At 33.4% G+C, this 19,530-nt stretch overlaps 1 protein-coding gene across 1 annotated transcript in view; it reads left to right on the forward strand.

Annotated features, from left to right (window-relative positions):
* Positions 1–19,530, forward strand: part of LOC143063641 (protein C-mannosyl-transferase DPY19L1-like) — a 312,490-nt gene that overhangs the window by 51,616 nt on the left and 241,344 nt on the right. Inside the window, exon 6 of the mRNA XM_076235893.1 lies at positions 16,422–16,515. Within this exon, the coding sequence (XP_076092008.1) occupies positions 16,422–16,515 (94 nt within the window). The remainder of the gene's footprint in view (positions 1–16,421; positions 16,516–19,530) is intronic.

The raw sequence follows: 19,530 nt of genomic DNA on the forward strand, positions 1-19,530 counted from the left end.
AAAAATTCAAAGTTTTGTAAACAGGAAATTTATAAAAATGTGACCACATTATTGATATTCATGTCAACACCGACGTGTTGACTAATGGGCTGGTGATACCCTCGGGGACGAAACGTCCACCAGCAGTGGCATCGACTCAGTGGTGTAAATAGTTATCAAAGGTACCAGGATTATAATTTAGTATGCCAGACGTGCGTTTCGTCTACATAAGACTCATCAGTGACACTCATATCAAAATATTTATAAAGCCAAACTAGTACAAAGTTGAAGAGCATTGAGGATCCAAAATTCCGAAAAAATTGTGCCAAATACGGCTAAGGTAATCTATGCCTGGGATAAGAAAATCCTTAGTTTTTTTAAAAATTCAAAGTTTTGTAAACAGGAAATTTATAAAAATTTTGATATTCATGTCAACACCGAAGTATTGACTACTGGGCTGGTGATACCCTCGGGAACGAAACGTCCACCCTTTGCTATTCAATCACAATCCAAATTCAGAGCTGTATCAAGTGGAGCATCTGGTTGGCTCATATCTCTGAAACCACAGCATTTAGAGCAAATCTGCTGTGGATAAAATTGTTCATTAAGTCAATATCTTATTGACCTGAAATTTTCAAACCAATGGTTCAACTTGTTTTTGGGTTGCTGCCCCTGAATTTGTAATTTAAGAAAATTTTGCAGCTTTTAGTTATTATCTTGAATATTATTATAGATAGAGATAAACTGTAAACAGCAATAATGTACAGCAAAGTAAGAGCTACAAATAAGTCAACATGACCAAAGTGGTCAATTGACCCTTAAGGAGTTATTCCCCTTTATAGACTTTAGTCAATTTTTAACAATTTCAAATGAAAAACTACTGAGCCAAATTTCACCAAACTTGGCCACAATCATCACTAGGGTATCTTGTTTAAAAAATGTGTGCGGTGACCCAGGCAACCAACCAAGATGGCCGCCATGGCTAAAGATAGAAGATAGGGGTAAAATGTAGATTTTGGCCTTTACCTCTGAAACCAAAGCATTAAGAGCAAATATAACAGAAATAAAATTGTTTATCAGGTCAAGATCTATCTGCCCTGAAATTTTCAGACAAATCAGACAACCCGTTGTTGGGTTGCTGCCCCCGAAATAGTAATTTTAAGGACGTTATGCAGTTTTTGGTCATTATCTTGAAAATTATTATAGATAGAGATAAACTGTAAACAGCAATAATGTTAGATCTACAAATAAGTCAACATGACCAAAATGGTCAGTTGACCCCTTAAGGAGAATTTGCCCTTTATAGTCATTTTTGACCATTTTTTCATAAATTTTTGTAATCTTTTACAAAAATCTTCTCCTTTGAAACCACTTAGCCAAATTTCACCAAAATAAGCCACAATAATTATTAGGGTATCTTGTTTTAAAAATGTGTGCGATGACCCACTCAATTAACCAAGAGGCAGCCGTGGTTAAAAATAGAACATAGGGGTAAAATGTAGATTTTTGCTTATGACTCTGAAACCAAAGCATTTAGAGCAAATCTGACAAGTGGTTAAATTGTCTATCAAATCAATATCTACCTGCCCTGAAATTTTCAGATGAATTGGACAACTGGTTGTTGGGTTGCTGCCCCTGAATTGTTAATTTTTAAGGAAATTTTGCAATTTTTGGTTATTATCTTGAATACTATTATAGATAGAAATAAACTGTTAACAGCAATAATGTTCATCAAAGTAAGACCTACAATTAAGTCAACATGACCAAAATGGTCAATTGACCGCTTGAGGAGTTATTGCTCTTTATAGTCAATTTTAAACAATTTTTTCGTAAATTTTTGTTATCTTTTACAAAAACCTTTTCTCAGAAACAACTACGACAAATTTTAACCAAACTTGTCCACAATCATCATAAGGGTGTATAGTTTCAAAACTGTGTCTGATGACCATGCCTGTGAACCAAGATGGCCGACATGGCTAAAAATAGTATAAAGGTAAAATGCAGTTTTTGGCTCATATCTCTTAAACCAAAGTATTTAAAGCAAATCTATTATGGATGAAATTATTTATTAGGTCAATTTCTATCTGCCCTGAAATTTTAAGACCATTCAGGCTATTTATTGATGGATTGCTGCCCCTGAATTGGTAATTTTAAGAAAATTTTGCAGCTTTTGGTTATTATCTTGAATATTATTATAGATAGAGATAATCTGTAAACAGCAATAAGGTACAGCAAAGTTAGACCTAAAAATAAGTCATCATTATAAAAATTGTCAATTGAACCCTTGAGGAGTTATTGCCCTGTATAGTCAATTTTCGACCATTTTCGTAAATTTTTACAAAATATTTTCCACTGTAACTACTGGGCCAAGTTCTTTATAGATAGAGATAATTGTAAGTAGCAAGATTGTTCAGCAAAGTAAGATCTACAAACACATCACCATCACCAAGACCCAATTTTTATGCCCCACCTACGATAGTAGAGAGGCATTATGTTTTCTGGTCTGTGCGTCCGTTCGTTCGTCCGTCTATCCCACTTCAGGTTAAAGTTTTTGGTCAAGGTAGTTTTTGATGAAGTTGAAGTCCAATCGACTTCAAACTTAGTATACATGTTCCCTATGATATGATCTTTTTAATTTTAATGCCAAATTAGAGGGTCAATTTCACGGTCCACTGAACATAGAAAATGATAGTGCGAGTGGGGCATTCGTGTACTGGGGACACATTCTTGTTTGTCATGAATCCATCTGTGTCCTTTGTTTAATATGCACATAGACCAAGGTGAGCATCACAGGCTCTTTAGAGCCTCAAGTTCATAATTCCGTTATATCATAGATGAAATGGACCTGTCCAAATGTGGAAGATGTCAAGTTAATATACAGTCGACTCTCGTTATGTCGAAGTCAGCCGGACCAGAGAAATATTTCAAGATACACGTAGTTCGACTCAAACGAACACCGGAAGTTCGACAATCTAAGGGACACAACTCTTGCTTAGCTTGGTAAAGCTAAAATAAATCCGGGTGAATATGGCAAGGGGATCGATATTCTAGTATCAGATCGATGTATTTGTATGTCACAGTCTTTTATTATTATAATGACATTATTTTTATTTATTCAATTGTTTCAATTTAAAACAAATCCTATAGCTTTTCTAAGAGAGTAATTTCCAATCGATAGTTTCGTTATTCAGTTCGGTTATAGCTGACAAAATTGTTTATTCTCGGATACAAGAGATTTAAGAAAATTTTGATTTCTATTCATTTTGTTTTATCTCACGCTTTCTTTTCAAAAGAAAATATAAAAAGATTAAAGACGGCGTTTGAGTAGTTTTTAGGTGATCATCAACGGAAGCCATAATCCTCACTTTATACACACCCAAGCTCATTAGTGTAAATGACAAATTCATTGTTTTGTAAACATTTTAAATACTTTTCATGAACATTAACAATGTATCACTAATTATTTATCAAAATTCTATAAAAGATAATTTTAGGTAAACACTCATGGAAATTTAAATCCCGGAGGTCATGTTTTGACATATGTGTATTAGTTCGAGATAAAAAATGAATTTTGAATGCTTTTGTTAACCTTAGGACCGTAAATTTAGTTCGACTCAACCAAAATTTCGACTCATCAGGAGTCGAATTACATACTTTTGTATGGAATAAAGTTCGGGACCACGTGAAGACTTGGACTCATCCGAAATTTCGAGTCAACCGAGTTCGAGACAACGAGAGTTAACTGTAATAGATCTTCACAAACAATTTGGAAATTTCTTGTTTCATAGATGATAAAAATAATCATCCATTAGGATATAAAAACAGGATTTTTTTTTTACATACTGTCTTGAAAGATTTTTTTTTATTCTACCGACAGACCCAACTTTTTTTTGTGAAAATTCTGTAAACCAACAAATTAAAAATACCTGGCCTTAATCAGTTGATAATTTTAACTAAAATTTTTTGGGAATAAACCTGAAAAATAAAGATAATCAGCCATACTCTTTTATAGTCCAGCAATCAGGGTTTGTCATAACATTTCTTGATTAACTCAAACTCACTTCTTACAGAAGCTTAAATGAATATACATTTATGGTCTAATTGAATATATCAGGCAATATCATTATGAAAGTTTTTGATGACATTTTGACAGCCCTCAAAGCAACTTCTGAAATGAAGTTGCCTCATGGCCACCACACATGGAATTTCAGTGGCCATGAAATAATTTCAGGTTACCTACATTTTTAGCTCACCTGGCCTAAAAGGCCAAGTGAGCTTTTCTAATCACTTGGCGTCCGTCGTCGTTGTCCGTCGTCATTAACTTTTACAAAAATCTTCTCCTCTGAAACTACTGGGCCAAATTTTACTAAACTTGGCCACAATCATCATTGGGGTATCTAGTTTAAAAATTGTATCTGATGACCAAGCCAACCAACTAAGATGGCCGCCATGGCTAAAAATAAAACATAGGGGTAAAATGTAGGTTTTGGCTTATAACTCTGAAACCAAAGCATTTAGAGCAAATCTGACATGGGGTTAAATTGTTTATCAAGTCAACATCTATCTGCCCTGAAATTTTCAGACAAATCGGACAACCTGTTGTTGGGTTGCTGCCTTTGAATTGGCAATTTCAAGGAAATTTGGCCGTTTTTAGCTCACCTGGCCTAAAAGGCCAAGTGAGCTTTTCTCATCACTTGGCGTCCGTTGTCCGTCGTAATTAACTTTTACAAAAATCTTCCCCTCTGAAACTACTGGGCCAAATTTAACAATACTTGGCCACAATCATCATTAGGGTATCTAGTTTTAAAAATGTGTGCAGTGACCCGGCCAACCAACCAAGATGGCTGCCATGGCTAAAAATATAACATAGGGGTAAAATGTAGATTTTGGCTTATAACTCTGAAACCAAAGCATTTAGAGCAAATCTGACATGGGTTAAATTGTTAACCAAGGCAAGATCTAGCTACCCTGAAATTTTCAGACAAATTGGACAATCGGTTGTTGGGTTGCTGTCCCTGAATTGGCAATTTTAAGGGAATTTTGCCATTTTTGGTTAATATCTTGAATGTTATAATAGATAGAGATAAACTGTACGCAGCATTAATGATCAGCAAAGTTAGATCTACAAATAAGTCAACATGACCAAAATGGTCAGTTGACCCCTTAAGGAGTTATTGCCCTTAATAGTCATTCTTAACCAATTTTTTGTAAGTTTTTGTAATCTTTTACGAAACTACTGGGCCAAGTTTAACAATACTTGGCCACAATCATCATTGGGGTATCTAGTTTAAAAAATGTGTGCAGTGACCCGGCCAACCAACCAAGATGGCTGCCATGGCTAAAATTACAACATAGGGGTAAAATGTAGATTTTGGCTTATAACTCTGAAACCGAAGCATTTAGAGCAAATCTGACAAGTGGTTAAATTGTTTTATAAGTTAAGATCTATCTAACCTAAAATTTACAGACGAATTGTACAACTGGTTGTTGGGTTGCTGCCCCTGAATTGGTAATTTTTAAGGAAATTTTGCCGTTTTTGGCTATTATCTTGAATATTATTGTAGATAGAGATAAACTGTAAACAGCAATAATGTTCAGCAAAGTAAGATCTACAAATAAATCAACATGACAAAAATGGTCAGTTGACCACTTGAGGAGTTACAGCCCTTTACAGTCCATTTTTAACAATTTTCATAAATTTAGAAATTTTTGTAAATTTTTAACAAAATATTTTCCTCTGTAACTAATGGGCCAAGTTCATTAAAGATGAAGATAATTGTAAGTAGCAAGAATGTTCAGTAAAGTAAGATCTACAAACACATCACCATCACCAAAACACAATTTTGTCATTAATCCATCAGTGTCTTTTGTTGAATATGCACATAGAACCAAGGTGAGCGACACAAGCTTTTTAGAGCCTTTAGTTGGTTATAATCTTGGAAATTATTATAAATAGAGATAAACTGTAAACAGCAATAATGTTCAGCAAAGTAAGATCTACAAATAAGTCAACTTTACCAAAATGGTCAGTTGACCCCTTAAGGAGTTATTACCCTATATAGTAATTTTTTACCAATTTTTGTAATCTTTTTCAAAAATTTTCTCCTCTGAAACTACTGGGCCAAATTAATCCAAACTTGGCCACAATCATCTTGGGTATCTAGTATGAAAAATGTCTCTGATGACCTGGCCATCCAACCAAGATGGCTGCCACGGCTAATAATAGAACAGGGGTAAAATTTAAATTTTGGCTTATAACTCTGAAACCAAATCTGACAAGAAGTTAAATTGTTAATCAAGTCAATATCTATCTGCCCTGAAATTTTTAGATGAATTGGACAACTGGTTGGTAATTTTTAAAGAATATTTGCCGTTTTTGGTTATTATCTTGAATACTATTATAGATAGAGATAAACTGTATACAGCAATAATGTTCAGCAAAGTAAGATCTACAAATAAGTCAACATGACCAAAATGGTCAGTTGACCCCTTAAGGAGTTATTGCCCTTTATAGTTATTTTTTACCAATTTTTATACGTTCGCAAAAATTTTAATTTTTTGGTCGTATATTGCTATCACGTTGGCGTCGTCGTCGTCGTCGTCGTAGTCCCAATACTTTTAGTTTTCACACTCTAACTTGAGTAAAAGTGAATAGAAATCAATGAAATTTTAACACAAGGTTTATGACCACAAAAGGAAGGTTGGTATTGATTTTGGGAGTTTTGGTCCCAACATTTTAGAAATTAGGGGCCAAAAAGGGCCCAAATAAGCATTTTCTTGGTTTTCGCACTATAACTTTAGTATAAGTAAATAGAAATCTATGAAATTTTGACACAAGGTTTATGACCACAAAAGGAAGGTTGGGATTGATTTTTGGAGTTGAGGTCACAACAGTTTATGAATAAGGGGCCAAAAGGGGCCCAAATAAGCATTATTTTTGGTTTTTGCACCATAACTTTAGTATAAGTAAATAGAAATCTATGAAATTTAAACAAAAGGTTTATGACCATAAAAGGAAGGTTGGGTTTGATTTTGGGAGTTTTGGTCCTAACAGTTTAGGAATAAGGGGCCCAAAGGGTCCAAAATTGAACTTTGTGTGATTTCATCAAAAATTGAATTATTGGGGTTCTTTGATATGCTGAATCTAACTATGTATGTAGATTCTTAATTTTTGGTCCCGTTTTCAAATTGGTCTACATTAAGGTCCAAAGGGTCCAAAATTAAACTTAGTTTGATTTTAACAAAAATGGAATCCTTGGGGTTCTTTGATATGCTGAATTTAAAAATGTACTTAGATTTTTAATTATTGGCCTAGTTTTCAAGTTGGTCCAAATGGGGGTCCAAAATTAAACTTTGTTTGATTTCATCAAAAATTGAATAAATGGGTTCTTTGATATGCCAAATCTAACTGTGTATGTAGATTCTTAATTTTTGGTCCAGTTTTCAAATTGGTCTACATAAAGGTCCAAAGGGTCCAAAATTAAACTACGTTTGATTTTAACAAAAATTAAATTCTTGGGCTTATTTGATATGCTTTATCTAAATATGTACTTTAATTTTTGATTATGGGCCCAGTTTTCAAGTTGGTCCAAATCAGGATTCCATATCAAGGATTGTGCAATAGCAAGAAATTTTCTATTGCACAATAGCAAGAAATATCTAATTGCACAATATTGTGCAATAGCAATTAATTTTCAATTGGAGTTATCTTTCTTTGTATAGAATAGTAGTTGATAATATATGTTGGAAATTTGCCAGACATGACTATGATGTCATTTTCTATTTTCATTTGCCAATAACTTTATGTAAATAACTTCATTGGAAATTTGCCAATATAAAATGTTGCTGATGAAGTTTTTTTTATTGTTTTATACAATAAACAATGTATATTCACTTTTACTACCAACCAATCTTTACCATTCAGTGATAACAAGCACTTTATTTTACATTTTAATATTTTATGATGTATTTAAAAGAGTAGTTATTGTTGCAAACTCCATTAGAAATTTGAATTGATATCAGTTTTGGAAAAAGGGAAACGGGGATGTGAAAAAAAGGGGGGGGGTTTAAATTTTTCTCATTTCAGATTTCATAAATAAAAAGAAAATTTCTTCAAACATTTTTTTGAGAGGATTAATATTCAACAGCATAGTGAATTGCTCAAAGGCAAAAAAAACCTTTTAAGTTCATTATACCACATTCATTCTGTGTCAGAAACCTATGCTGTGTCAACTATTTAATTTTAGATTTAAAAAGTTTGAAGAAGAAATCTTTAATTGATTTGTAAAATCTTGACATTTGTTTTGTGTAAAAAAAAACCATGTAATGTCAAAAATTTGATCACAATCCAAATTCAGAGCTGTATCACGCTTGAATGTTTTGGCCATACTTGCCCCAACTGTTCAGGGTTCGACCTCTGCGGTCGTATAAAGCTGCGCCCTGCGGAGCACCTGGTTTGTAAACTTTTGTAATATTTTACAAAAATCTTCTCTGAAACTACTGGGCCAAGTTTAACAATACTTGGCCACAATCATCATTGGGGTATTTAGTTTAAAAAATGTGTGCAGTGACCCGGCCAACCAACCAAGATGGCTGCCATGTCTGAAAATAGAACATAGGGGGAAAATGTAGATTTTGGCTTATAACTCTGAAACCGAAGCATTTAGAGCAAATCTGACAAGTAGTTAAATTGTTTAATAAGTTAAGATCTATCTGACCTGAAATTTACAGACGAATTGTACAACTGGTTGTTGGGTTGCTGCCCCTGTATGTAAATTTTTACAAAATAATTTTCTGTTACTAATGGGCAAAGACATTATAGATATAATTTTAAGAAGCAAGAACATTCAGTAAAGTAAGAACTTCAAACACATCACCATCACCAAAATACAATTTTGTCATGAATCCATTTGTGTCTTTTGTTTAATATGCACACAGACCAAGGTGAGCGACACAGGCTCTTTAGAGCCTCTAGTTTTAATACCCGACTCTTATCAGGGAAAAATTTACGAAAAATTTAAGGTAGCCAGATTTTAAATTTTCCAATAGCCTAAATGGCGACCAGTTAGGAATTTTTAGTCGCCACTTAGTTTTTGAAGTCGCCCAGGCAACCATTTCAGTAGACTTAATTGAGGACTGTTTGGGTGTTCGATTTGTTGGTGTCTACTGTACTACAGAACAGAGAAACCATATTCAGTAAGCAGCTTTTCAGGAATGAGTTGTAGTATGTGAGCCATTTTCGAAACCTATTTGATGACCACATCCCGTATTCAATTATTTTAAACAGCTACGAGGTGGGTTATGCATTGCAGGACAAAACATGAATTCTTGATTTATTATTTACTTCATATTTGTATTGGAAAATAACTACTAGTTCTCTTAAAATAGAAATAAAAGATAAGTCTTTGGTAAAAGAGACCAAGTGGTGTATTCTTAGCCATCTATATTATCATAGCTATGGGTTAAAACAGGTTAAATGGGAGTTATTTTGTTAGAACTTTGCCAAAAACACATTAGAAGACACCCCAGTTAATACTGGAATCGAGAAAGCGATTGACAGATTATTTCTGAACTTTATTATGAGTCTGTTAATTTGTTAGTCCTGCAAATCAGTTTTCCACACTTTTTTTACTTCGTTCTTGAAGATATTGATTTGATATTTGGAATATAGATCAAGTTAGAAGGTCCATATCAAATGTTACTACATGTTAAACCATATTTCTGTACAGAGGGAGATAACTCATTTTTTTAATGATTTTTAAAAGACATTCTTTGGAAAAGGGTTCCAAGAATTTTGTGGCAGGTTTGTTAGTTATTTTGTATAAACTAATTTTCTGAATGTTATTTTTTTTATTGAATGAAATCCTGTAATTAGATATAATTATCTATTTTTATTAAGGTATATGTATTGCATTACATTACATTGTGTAGATAAAAGTTGTTGTCAGACATTTTATAGATTAGTTACAAATCTATATTAGTTTGTGACAAATGAAAGAAAAAAATACTTGGAACTATCAATTATATTTGATAATAATTTAAAACTTGATATACATTGTAAATACATCATATTTAATTTTAGAGAACTATTAATCATATTTAATATTAGAGTGTTTTTATACGACAGCAAATATTGAAAAATTTTTGGTCGTATATTGGTATCACATTGGCGTTGTTGTCTGCGTCGTCGCCTGAAGACTTTTGTTTTCGCACTATAACTTTAGTATAAGTCAATAGAAATCTATGAAATTTAAACACAAGGTTTATAACCACAAAAGGAAGGTTGGGATTGATTTTGGGAGTTTTGGTTTTAACAGTTTAGGAATTAGGGGCCAAAAAATTAAACTTTGTTTGATTTCATCAAAAATTGAACTATTGGGGTTTTCTGATATACTGAATCTAACCGTGTATTTAAATTCTTAATTTTTGGTACCGTTTTCAAATTGGTCTACATTAAGGTCCAAAGTGTCCAAATTAAACTTAGTTTGATTTTAACAAAAATTGAATTCTTGGGGTTCTTTGATATGCTGAATCTAAACATGTACTTAGTTTTTGTTGAGCCTGCAACTTTTGTTGCCGAAAGCTCGACATAGGGATAGTGATCTGGTGGCGGTTACGTCGGCTGCGGCGTTAGCTCACTTCTTAAAAGTTTTATATTTTAGAAGGTGGAAGACCTGGATGCTTCATACTTTGTATATAGATGCCTCATGTTACCAAGTTTCCGTCAGTCACATGTCCAATGTCCTTGACCTCATTTTCATGGTTCAGTGACCACTTGAAAAAAAAGTTCAGATTTTTTGTAATGTTGAATTCTCTCTTATTATAAGTAATAGGATAACTATATTTTATATGTGCGTACCTTACAAGATCCCCATGTCTGTCAGACAGTTTTCACTTGACCTCGACCTCATTTCATGGATCAGTGAACAAGGTTAAGTTTTGGTGGTCAAGTCCATATCTCGGATACTATAAGCAATAGGGCTAGTATATTCGGTGTATGGAAGGACTGTAAGGTGTACATGTCCAACTGGCAGGTGTCATCTGACCTTGACCTTATTTTCATGGTTCAGTGGTTATAGTTAAGTTTTTGTGTTTTGGTCTGTTTTTCTCATACTTTATGTAATATGTCTACTATATTTGTTATATGGAATGATTGTAAGGTGTACATGTCTAGCGGGCAGATGTCATGTGACCTTGACTTCATTTTCATGGTTCAGTGGTCAAAGTTAAGTTTTTGAATTTTTGACTTTTTATCTAATACTATATTGTCATAGGTCAACTATATTTGGTGTATGGAAATATTTTATGATCTTTATGTCAGTCGTGCAGGTTTTATTTGACCGTGACCTCATTTTCATGGTTCATTGCACAGTGTTAAGTTTTTGTGTTTTGGTCTATTTCTTAAACTATAAGTAATAGGTCAACTATATATGTTGTATAGAAGCATTGTTAGCTGTACATGTCTGTCTGGCATGGTTCATCTGACCTTGACCTCATTTTCAAGGTTCATTGGTCTTTGTTTAGTTATCTTGGTTAATGTTAGGTTTATGTGACAGTTGTAATAAAGCTTTATACTTAGGACTATCAACATAATATCAATGATTAGTATAGAAGGCGAGACATTTCAGTGTGTGCACTCTTGTTTGATTATGGGCCCAGTTTTCAATTTGGTCCAAATCGGGGTCCAAAATTAAACTTTGTTTGATTTCAACAAAAATTCAATATATGGGGTTCTCCAATATGCTGAATCTAACCATGTATTTGGATTTTTATACGCCCGGGACGGGACGTATTATGGTATACCGTTGTCCGTCCGTCTGTCCGTCCGTCGTCCACACTTCGGACAATAACTCAAAAACACTTTCACCAATTTCCAAGAAACTTTGGTGAATTGTTTATATCTATTGACGTAAGCTCCCTTTCGTTTTTTTTTAATTTCAGATTTTAAGTTTTGGATTTATGGGGCTTTATTCATAAAAAAGGGGGGATTTTCAACACTTCGGACAATAACTCAAAAAGGCTTTCACCAATGTCCATGAAACTTTGGTGAATTGTTTATATCTATTGACGTAAGCTCCTTTTCGTTTTTTTTTAATTTCAGATTTTAAGTTTTGGATTTATTGGGCTTTATTCATAAAAAAGGGGGGATTTTCAACACTTCGGACAATAACTCAAAAAGGCTTTCACCAATGTCCATGAAACTTTTGTGAATTGTTTATATCTATTGATGTAAGCTCCCTTTCGTTTTTTTTTAATTTCAGATTTTAAGTTTTGGATTTATGGGGCTTTATTCATAAAAAAAGGGGGATTTTTAACACTTCGGACAATAACTCAAAAAGGCTTTCACCAATGTCCATGAAACTTTGGTGAATTGTTTATATCTATTGATGTGAGCTCCCTTTCAATTTTTATTAATTTCAGATTTTAAGTTTTGGATTTATGGGGCTTTATTCATAAAAAAAGGGGGATTTTTAACACTTCGGACAATAACTCAAAAAGGCTTTCACCAATGTCCATGAAACTTTGGTGAATTGTTTATATCTATTGATGTAAGCTCCCTTTCAACTTTTATAAATTTCAGATTTTACATTTCCGTGTTATGAATTTTTATGCTTAAAAAAGGGGGGATTTTCCAATTTTGGGACAATACATTTAAAGCATAAAAGACAAGTTAAAAGAGCAACGGGCGTATCATGCGCTAAAGCGCAGCCCTTTATTTATATTTAGGACCGGTTATCAAATTGGTTCACATTGAGGTCTAAAGGGTCCAAAATTGAACTTTATTTGATTTCATCAAAAATTGAATTCTTGGAGTTCTTTGATATGATGAATCTAACCATGTATTTAGATTTTTATACGACCGCAAAATTTGAAAAAATTTTCGTCGTATATTGCTATCACGTCTGCGTCGTCGTCGTCTGAATACTTTTAGTTTTCGCACTCTAACTTTAGTAAAAGTGAATGGAAATCTATGAAATTTTAACACAAGGTTTATGACCACAAAAGGAAGGTTGGTATTGATTTTGGGAGTTTTGGTCCCAACATTTTAGGAATTAGGGGCCAAAAAGGGCCCAAATAAGCATTTTCTTGGTTTTCGCACTATAACTTTAGTTTAAGTTAATAGAAATCTATGAAATTTTGACACAAGGTTTATGACCACAAAAGAACGGTTGGGATTGATTTTGGGAGTTTTGGTTTCAACAGTTTAGGAATTAGGGGCCAAAAAAGGGCCCAAATAAGCATTATTCTTGGTTTTCGCATAATAACTTTAGTTTTAGTAAATAGAAATCAATGAAATTTAAACACAATGTTAATGACTACAAAAGGAAGGTTGGTATTGATTTTGGGAGTTTAGGTCCCAACAGTTTAGGAATTAGGGGCCAAAAAGGGACCCAAATAAGCATTTTTCTTGGTTTTCGCACCATAACCTTAGTATAAGTAAATAGAAATCTATGAAATTTAAACACAAGGTTTATGACCATAAAAGGAAGGTTGGTATTGATTTTGGGAGTTTTGGTCCCAACAGAATAAGGGGCCCAAAGGGTCCAAAATTAAACTTTGTTTGATTTCATCAAAATTGAATAATTGGGGTTCTTTGATATGCCGAATCTAACTGTCATGACTGTGTATGTAGATTCTTAACTTTTGGTCCCGTTTTCAAATTGGTCTACATTAAGGTCCAAAGGGTCCAAAATTAAACTTAGTTTGATTTTAACAAAAATTGAATCCTTGGGGTTCTTTGATATGCTGAATCTAAAAATGTACTCATATTTTTTATTATTGGCCCAGTTTTCAAGTTGGTCCAAATCGGGGTCCAAATTTAAACTTTGTTTGATTTCATCAAAAATTGAATAAATGGGGTTCTTTGATATACCAAATCTAACTGTGTATGTAGATTCTTCATTTTTGGTCCTGTTTTCAAATTGGTCTACACTAAAGTCCAAAGGGTCCAAAATTAAACTTAGTCTGATTTTAACAAAAATTGAAATCTTGGGGTTCTTTGATATGCTGAATCCAAAAATGTACTTAGATTTTTTATTATGGGCCCAGTTTTCAAGTTGGTCCAAATCAGGATCTAAAATTATTATATTAAGTATTGTGCAATAGCAAGTCTTTTCAATTGCACAGTATTGCGCAATGGCAAGAAATATTTAATTGCACAATATTGTGAAATAGCAATTTTTTTTTAATTAGAGTTATCTTTCTTTGTCCAGAATAGTAAGCAAGAAATATCTAATTGCAAAATATTGTGCAATAGCAAGATTTTTTTTTTAATTGGAGTTATCTTTCTTTGTCCAGAATCAACTTAAATCTTTGTTATATACAATATACAATGTATATTCACTTTTTACTACCAACTGATAAATTAAAATAATCTTTACCATTCAGTGATAACAAGCAGTTTTTTTACATCTTAATATTTTATGATGTATTTAAATGAGTAGTTATTGTTGCAAACTCCATTAGAAATTTTAATTGAGATTAGTTTTGGATAAGGGAAAGGGGGATGTGATTAAAAAAATTGGGTTCAATTTTTCTCATTTGAAATTTCATAAATAAAAAAGAAAATTTCTTCAAACATTTTTTTGAGAGGATTAATATTCAACAGCATAGTGAATTGCTCTAAGAGAAAACAAAAATTTTAAGTTCATTAGAACACATTCATTCTGTGTCAGAAACCTATGCTGTGTCAACTATTTAATCACAATCCAAATTTAGAGCTGAATCCAGCTTGAATGTTGTGTCCATACTTGCCCCAACCGTTCAGGGTTCAACCTCTGCGGTCGTATAAAGCTACGCCCTGCGGAGCATCTGGTGGATATTGGAATAGCACAAAGGGGTGGTAAGAATTGTCTTTGGGAGTTATGGCTCAAACCGATAAGGAATAAGGTGCAAAAAAGGGGGGAAAAGGGTTTCCAGGTTAATGGACAATAACTTAAGTACAAAACATAATTTAAAAGCAGTGTAAGGTTGGTAATTGAAACTCATTTTAATATCTCACCTAAACTGCTCTTAAATTATGTATTTTGGAAATTTGCCAAAAACTTTATTATGAATAAATTCCATTGGAAATTTGCCAAAAACTTTAGTTTAATGTTTGCCAATATAAAATGTTGCATTGGAGTTATCTTTCTTTGGCCAGAATAGTAGTTAAATTAACTTAAATCATGACTGTATGACATTTTATATTTTATGATATATTTAAATGAGTATTTAATGTTGAAAACTCCACAAGAAATTTGAATTGAGATCGTTTTTGGAATAAGGGAAAGGGGGAGGTGAAAAAAAATTGGTGGGGTTCAACTTTTCTTATTTCAGATTTCAAAAATGAAAGAGAAAATTTCTTCAAATATCAAAGGATTAATATTCAACAGCATACTGAATTGCTCAAAAGCAAAAAAACAACATTTTAAGTTCATTAGACCACATTTATTCTGTGTCAGAAACCTATGCTGTGTCAACTATTTAATCACAATCCAAATTCAGAGCTGTATCCAGTTTGAATGTTGTGTCCATACTAGCCCCAACCGTTCAGGGTTCGACCTCTGCGGTCGTATAAAGCTGCGCCCTGCAGAGCATCTGGTTCACACTTTTTTTCATCATGCTTAAAGATATTGATTGATAATCGGTATATGGTTCAAGTACACTGTTATCGTCCTTTAATTTTTGTTGTCTGCGAATAAAGTCCCTAGTGTGGACAGTGTTTTTGCTTGGCAATTTTTTTTAGTACCCCTTCCAAATGTATTTCTTCATGTTCAATGCCTCAATTAGGAAGTAGGGGGTGAAATTACATTAAAAAAAAATTGGGTCATGAATTGAAAAAGGTTAGCACATCTGAAGCTGTCAAAAGATTTCATGAAGACCTCCTTAACATAGAATTGTCCATATTGAGTTAGAGCTGATGAACTCTTCTATACTTTTTGATATAATTTGTCCCAAAAGTAATACAACACACTAAAAATATTATTGAGAAAGCACAGTTGTGATTTTTTTTATTTTCATTTATTGTCTAAAAGAAATGCACTACAAATTAACTGTGTACTTGACCTTGATAGATTATCATGCCAAATAACAGATCAAGTTTAAAGTTTTGTTTCGGTCTAATAATTTTGTGCAGAGTTATTGTCTTTGAACTTGAAAAATTCACTCATATAATCAGTTTTCCCCACTGTTTAGACATGCTTGAAGATATTGACTTGATACTTTCTTTTTGTATACACCATGACAAGTTATAATAGAACAAGTTACCATTTTGTTCCAGTAAAATGAATTTTAACCCTATAATTGACTAAGTATTGCCATGTTATACTTTCAGAATGTTTGTTAATTTTAATTCTACCATAAATTTTTAACCATATTTCTTCTACTAGATATAAAACAGATTTTATTTGAAATATTCAATAACAATTATGGAACACAAGATTTCTATTATATCTTTGTAGGTCTTGGAGAACCAACCTATTTTTATGTTGAAGTTGTTTTCTGGTTGAGTGGTATAATGATGGGAACACTTTTCCTGTTTGGTACATTTTTGAGGTAAATTTATGATGGAAATATTATGATTTTATAGATTGCCCTTTTCCATATTAGCCTTGGTATCATCCTGAGACTCAAACAACAGCCCAAGGCTTTAGCTGAGCGTTGATATGGGTAAAGGAAAGATATCAGGACCAATATGGAAAAGACATGTTATAATCTATTTATCACATATTGATTAAGTTGTGCAGAACAGAGAAAGAAACATGATCAACTATAACTATTCAATTAACCACAACGTAAAATCTAAAAAGATTTTTCACATTTTCCATTCATTTTTATGCCCCACCTACGGTAGTAAAGGGGCATTATGTTTTCTGGTCTGTGTGTCCGTCTGTTCCTTGTACCGTTCGTCCGTCCGTGCATCTGTCCCGCTTCAAGGTTAAAGTTTTTGGTCAAGGTAGTTTTTGATGAAGCTAAGGTCTAATCAACTTGAAACTTAGTTCACTTGTTGCTTATGATATGATCTTATTAATTTTAAAGCCAAATTAGACTTTTGACCCCAATTTCACGGTCCACTGAACATAGAAAATGAAAGTACGAGTTTCAGGTTAAAGTTTTTGGTCAAGGTAGTTTTGGATGAAGTTGAAATCCAATCAACTTGAAACTTAGTACACATGTTCCCTATGGTATGATCTTTCTAATTTTAATGCCAAATTAGATTTTTTACCCAATTTCATGGTTCATTAAACATGGAAAATGATAGTGTGAGTGGGGCATCCATGTACTTTGGACACATTCTTGTTTTCATTTACTGCATACAAATTTATTGTAACATTTCCTCTTATTTTTGAATATGGTAATACACATAAGCAAGATTTCGGCATATCTGGGACTTAATTGATTATAGTTGGTTGGACATTGTTACTAGTGGCCAATGTAGCAGAATTCTCATATTTTTCAATACAAACACGGTTATTGTTTGCCATTTTCATTGAGAATGCTATGACGTCACATCAATTAGTCAGGACACAATCACCACTTTTTGGCCCTGGGCAGCAATATGAGAAGGACAATTTTGTAGTTGTTACATATGCAAAACCCAATGTTATAATAACAAATATGTGATAAATATAGATTATAACATGGCATTTTTCATATCAGACCCCTTTCAGCGCTAGGTCATGATATCAGCCCGAGAGCCGAAAGGCTCGAGGGATGATTTTGACCATGGGCTGATAAGGGGTCTAATATGAAAAAACGACATGTTATTTTCTTTTTATCATATACTTCAACAGAAGACATACAGACAAAATCTATTTTTAAAACTTTGAAAAATTGCTCTGCAGTTGATATAAACCAGAAACATGATAACAACAGTCATATCACACGGCTAAGGCAATTCTTCAAATTTAATGAATAAATATATGTACAAAAAAGTTTTATCATGGGGTACAATTATACCATTATTTTCTATAAGTATATGATAAAGTGTAATATAAGTCTGCCATTGTTTCATTGTAGTTGAGAAAGAAAATATAAAAAAAATGCATTTTCATGTATTTTAACAAATCAGAAACTTTAATTTTTCTGGATGTAGTCCAAGAAATTTATTGCTCTGTCGTCTAGACAGACTTTTTAGACGGCAGCAAAAATTTTTGCAGTCATATATTGGTATCAGGTCATCAGCGTCTTCCTCACCATCAGCAAAGTTTATAGAAATCTATGAAATTTAAACACAAGGTTTGAAACCACAAAAGAAAGGTTTGGATTGATTTTTGGGGTTATGGTCCAAACAATTTAGGAATAAGGGGCCAAAAAGAGCCCAAATAAGCATTTTTGTAGTGTCCAGACAACTATTTGTGTGTAAGTGTCTGGATCTTTCTGAAATTGTACCACAAGGTTCCATATTACAAAGGGAAGGCTGGGTTTGAGTTTGTACGCCGAGGCAGTTTCAGATATCCACAAAAATCAAAGTAACATTCAATCTGATCAATCAAATACAGAGAATAATACTCACTATAAAGCACAAAGAGAACAAAGTGACCCGAGCGATTTTGTTAAACCTATTTTCTTGAAAGATCAAGATGTTCACGGCTCAGTCAAACCTCCTCGCGCCCAATGGCTCACAAATGTCGAAATATTCAAGTCAATTGGTGCTAAAGTCCCAGAAGAGTGCATTAAGGGGATACAGAGAATAAGAGAGATGTGGCGTATATATATGGACAACGAGGGTGACAGACTGTCTTTGTTAGTACAGGGGTTAAACTTACATGGCAGGCAAGTACCCCTTCTCACACAAAACCCTCACAACCCATCTACGTTACAAAGTGACACAATCCGCATAAAGGTGAAGAACATCCCCCTTTCTGCGGACGATGGGCAAATACATTGAGCCCTATCCCTTCAAGGCTGTAAAATTCAGGGATTGTTTAGGGAGCGTTTGCGTATAGACGGAAAAGTAACCAACTGTGAGACTGGAGATAGACTAGTGATTAGCAAGACACTAGATAAACCTATACCTAGAAATTTGCCAATTGGAAAATACATAGGCAGAATTTTCCATTTGGGCCAACTTGAATTCGAAAACAGAAATAACAATTCATAAGAAGGAATTTGTCACAAATGCCTTCAACCAGGTCATATGCTGTTCCAGTGCCCTAATGATTGGGCTTGTAAAATCTGCAAAGAAAGTGGACACAAAATGATTGACTGTCAAAAAAACTTTCAGGACAAAGATGAGAATAATCAGCAATTAGAGCAGAATTACATTGAGTCTGGTGATGATAATGTACAGGAGGAAAGTGTAGAACTTACAAAAACTCCAACAAAATCTCCTCCTTCAAAAACCTCTGAAAACACATAAGGTGGTAGCAAGAAACATGCAAACAAGTCAGGACAACAAAAAACCAATCTTGGCAATAGTGGTAGTATAGACAAAACACAACCATCTATGAAGAGGTTTGTAAGAACACCACATAGAAGAACAGCTAATGCAGGAGACAGAACACCACCAACACCAACTGAAGCTCTACATGAGAAAACTACTGGAGTTAATGGAACTAAAAAGACTAA

This window comes from Mytilus galloprovincialis, chromosome 2, assembly GCF_965363235.1.
Source record: "Mytilus galloprovincialis chromosome 2, xbMytGall1.hap1.1, whole genome shotgun sequence".
Classification (NCBI taxonomy): Eukaryota; Metazoa; Mollusca; class Bivalvia; order Mytilida; family Mytilidae; genus Mytilus; species Mytilus galloprovincialis.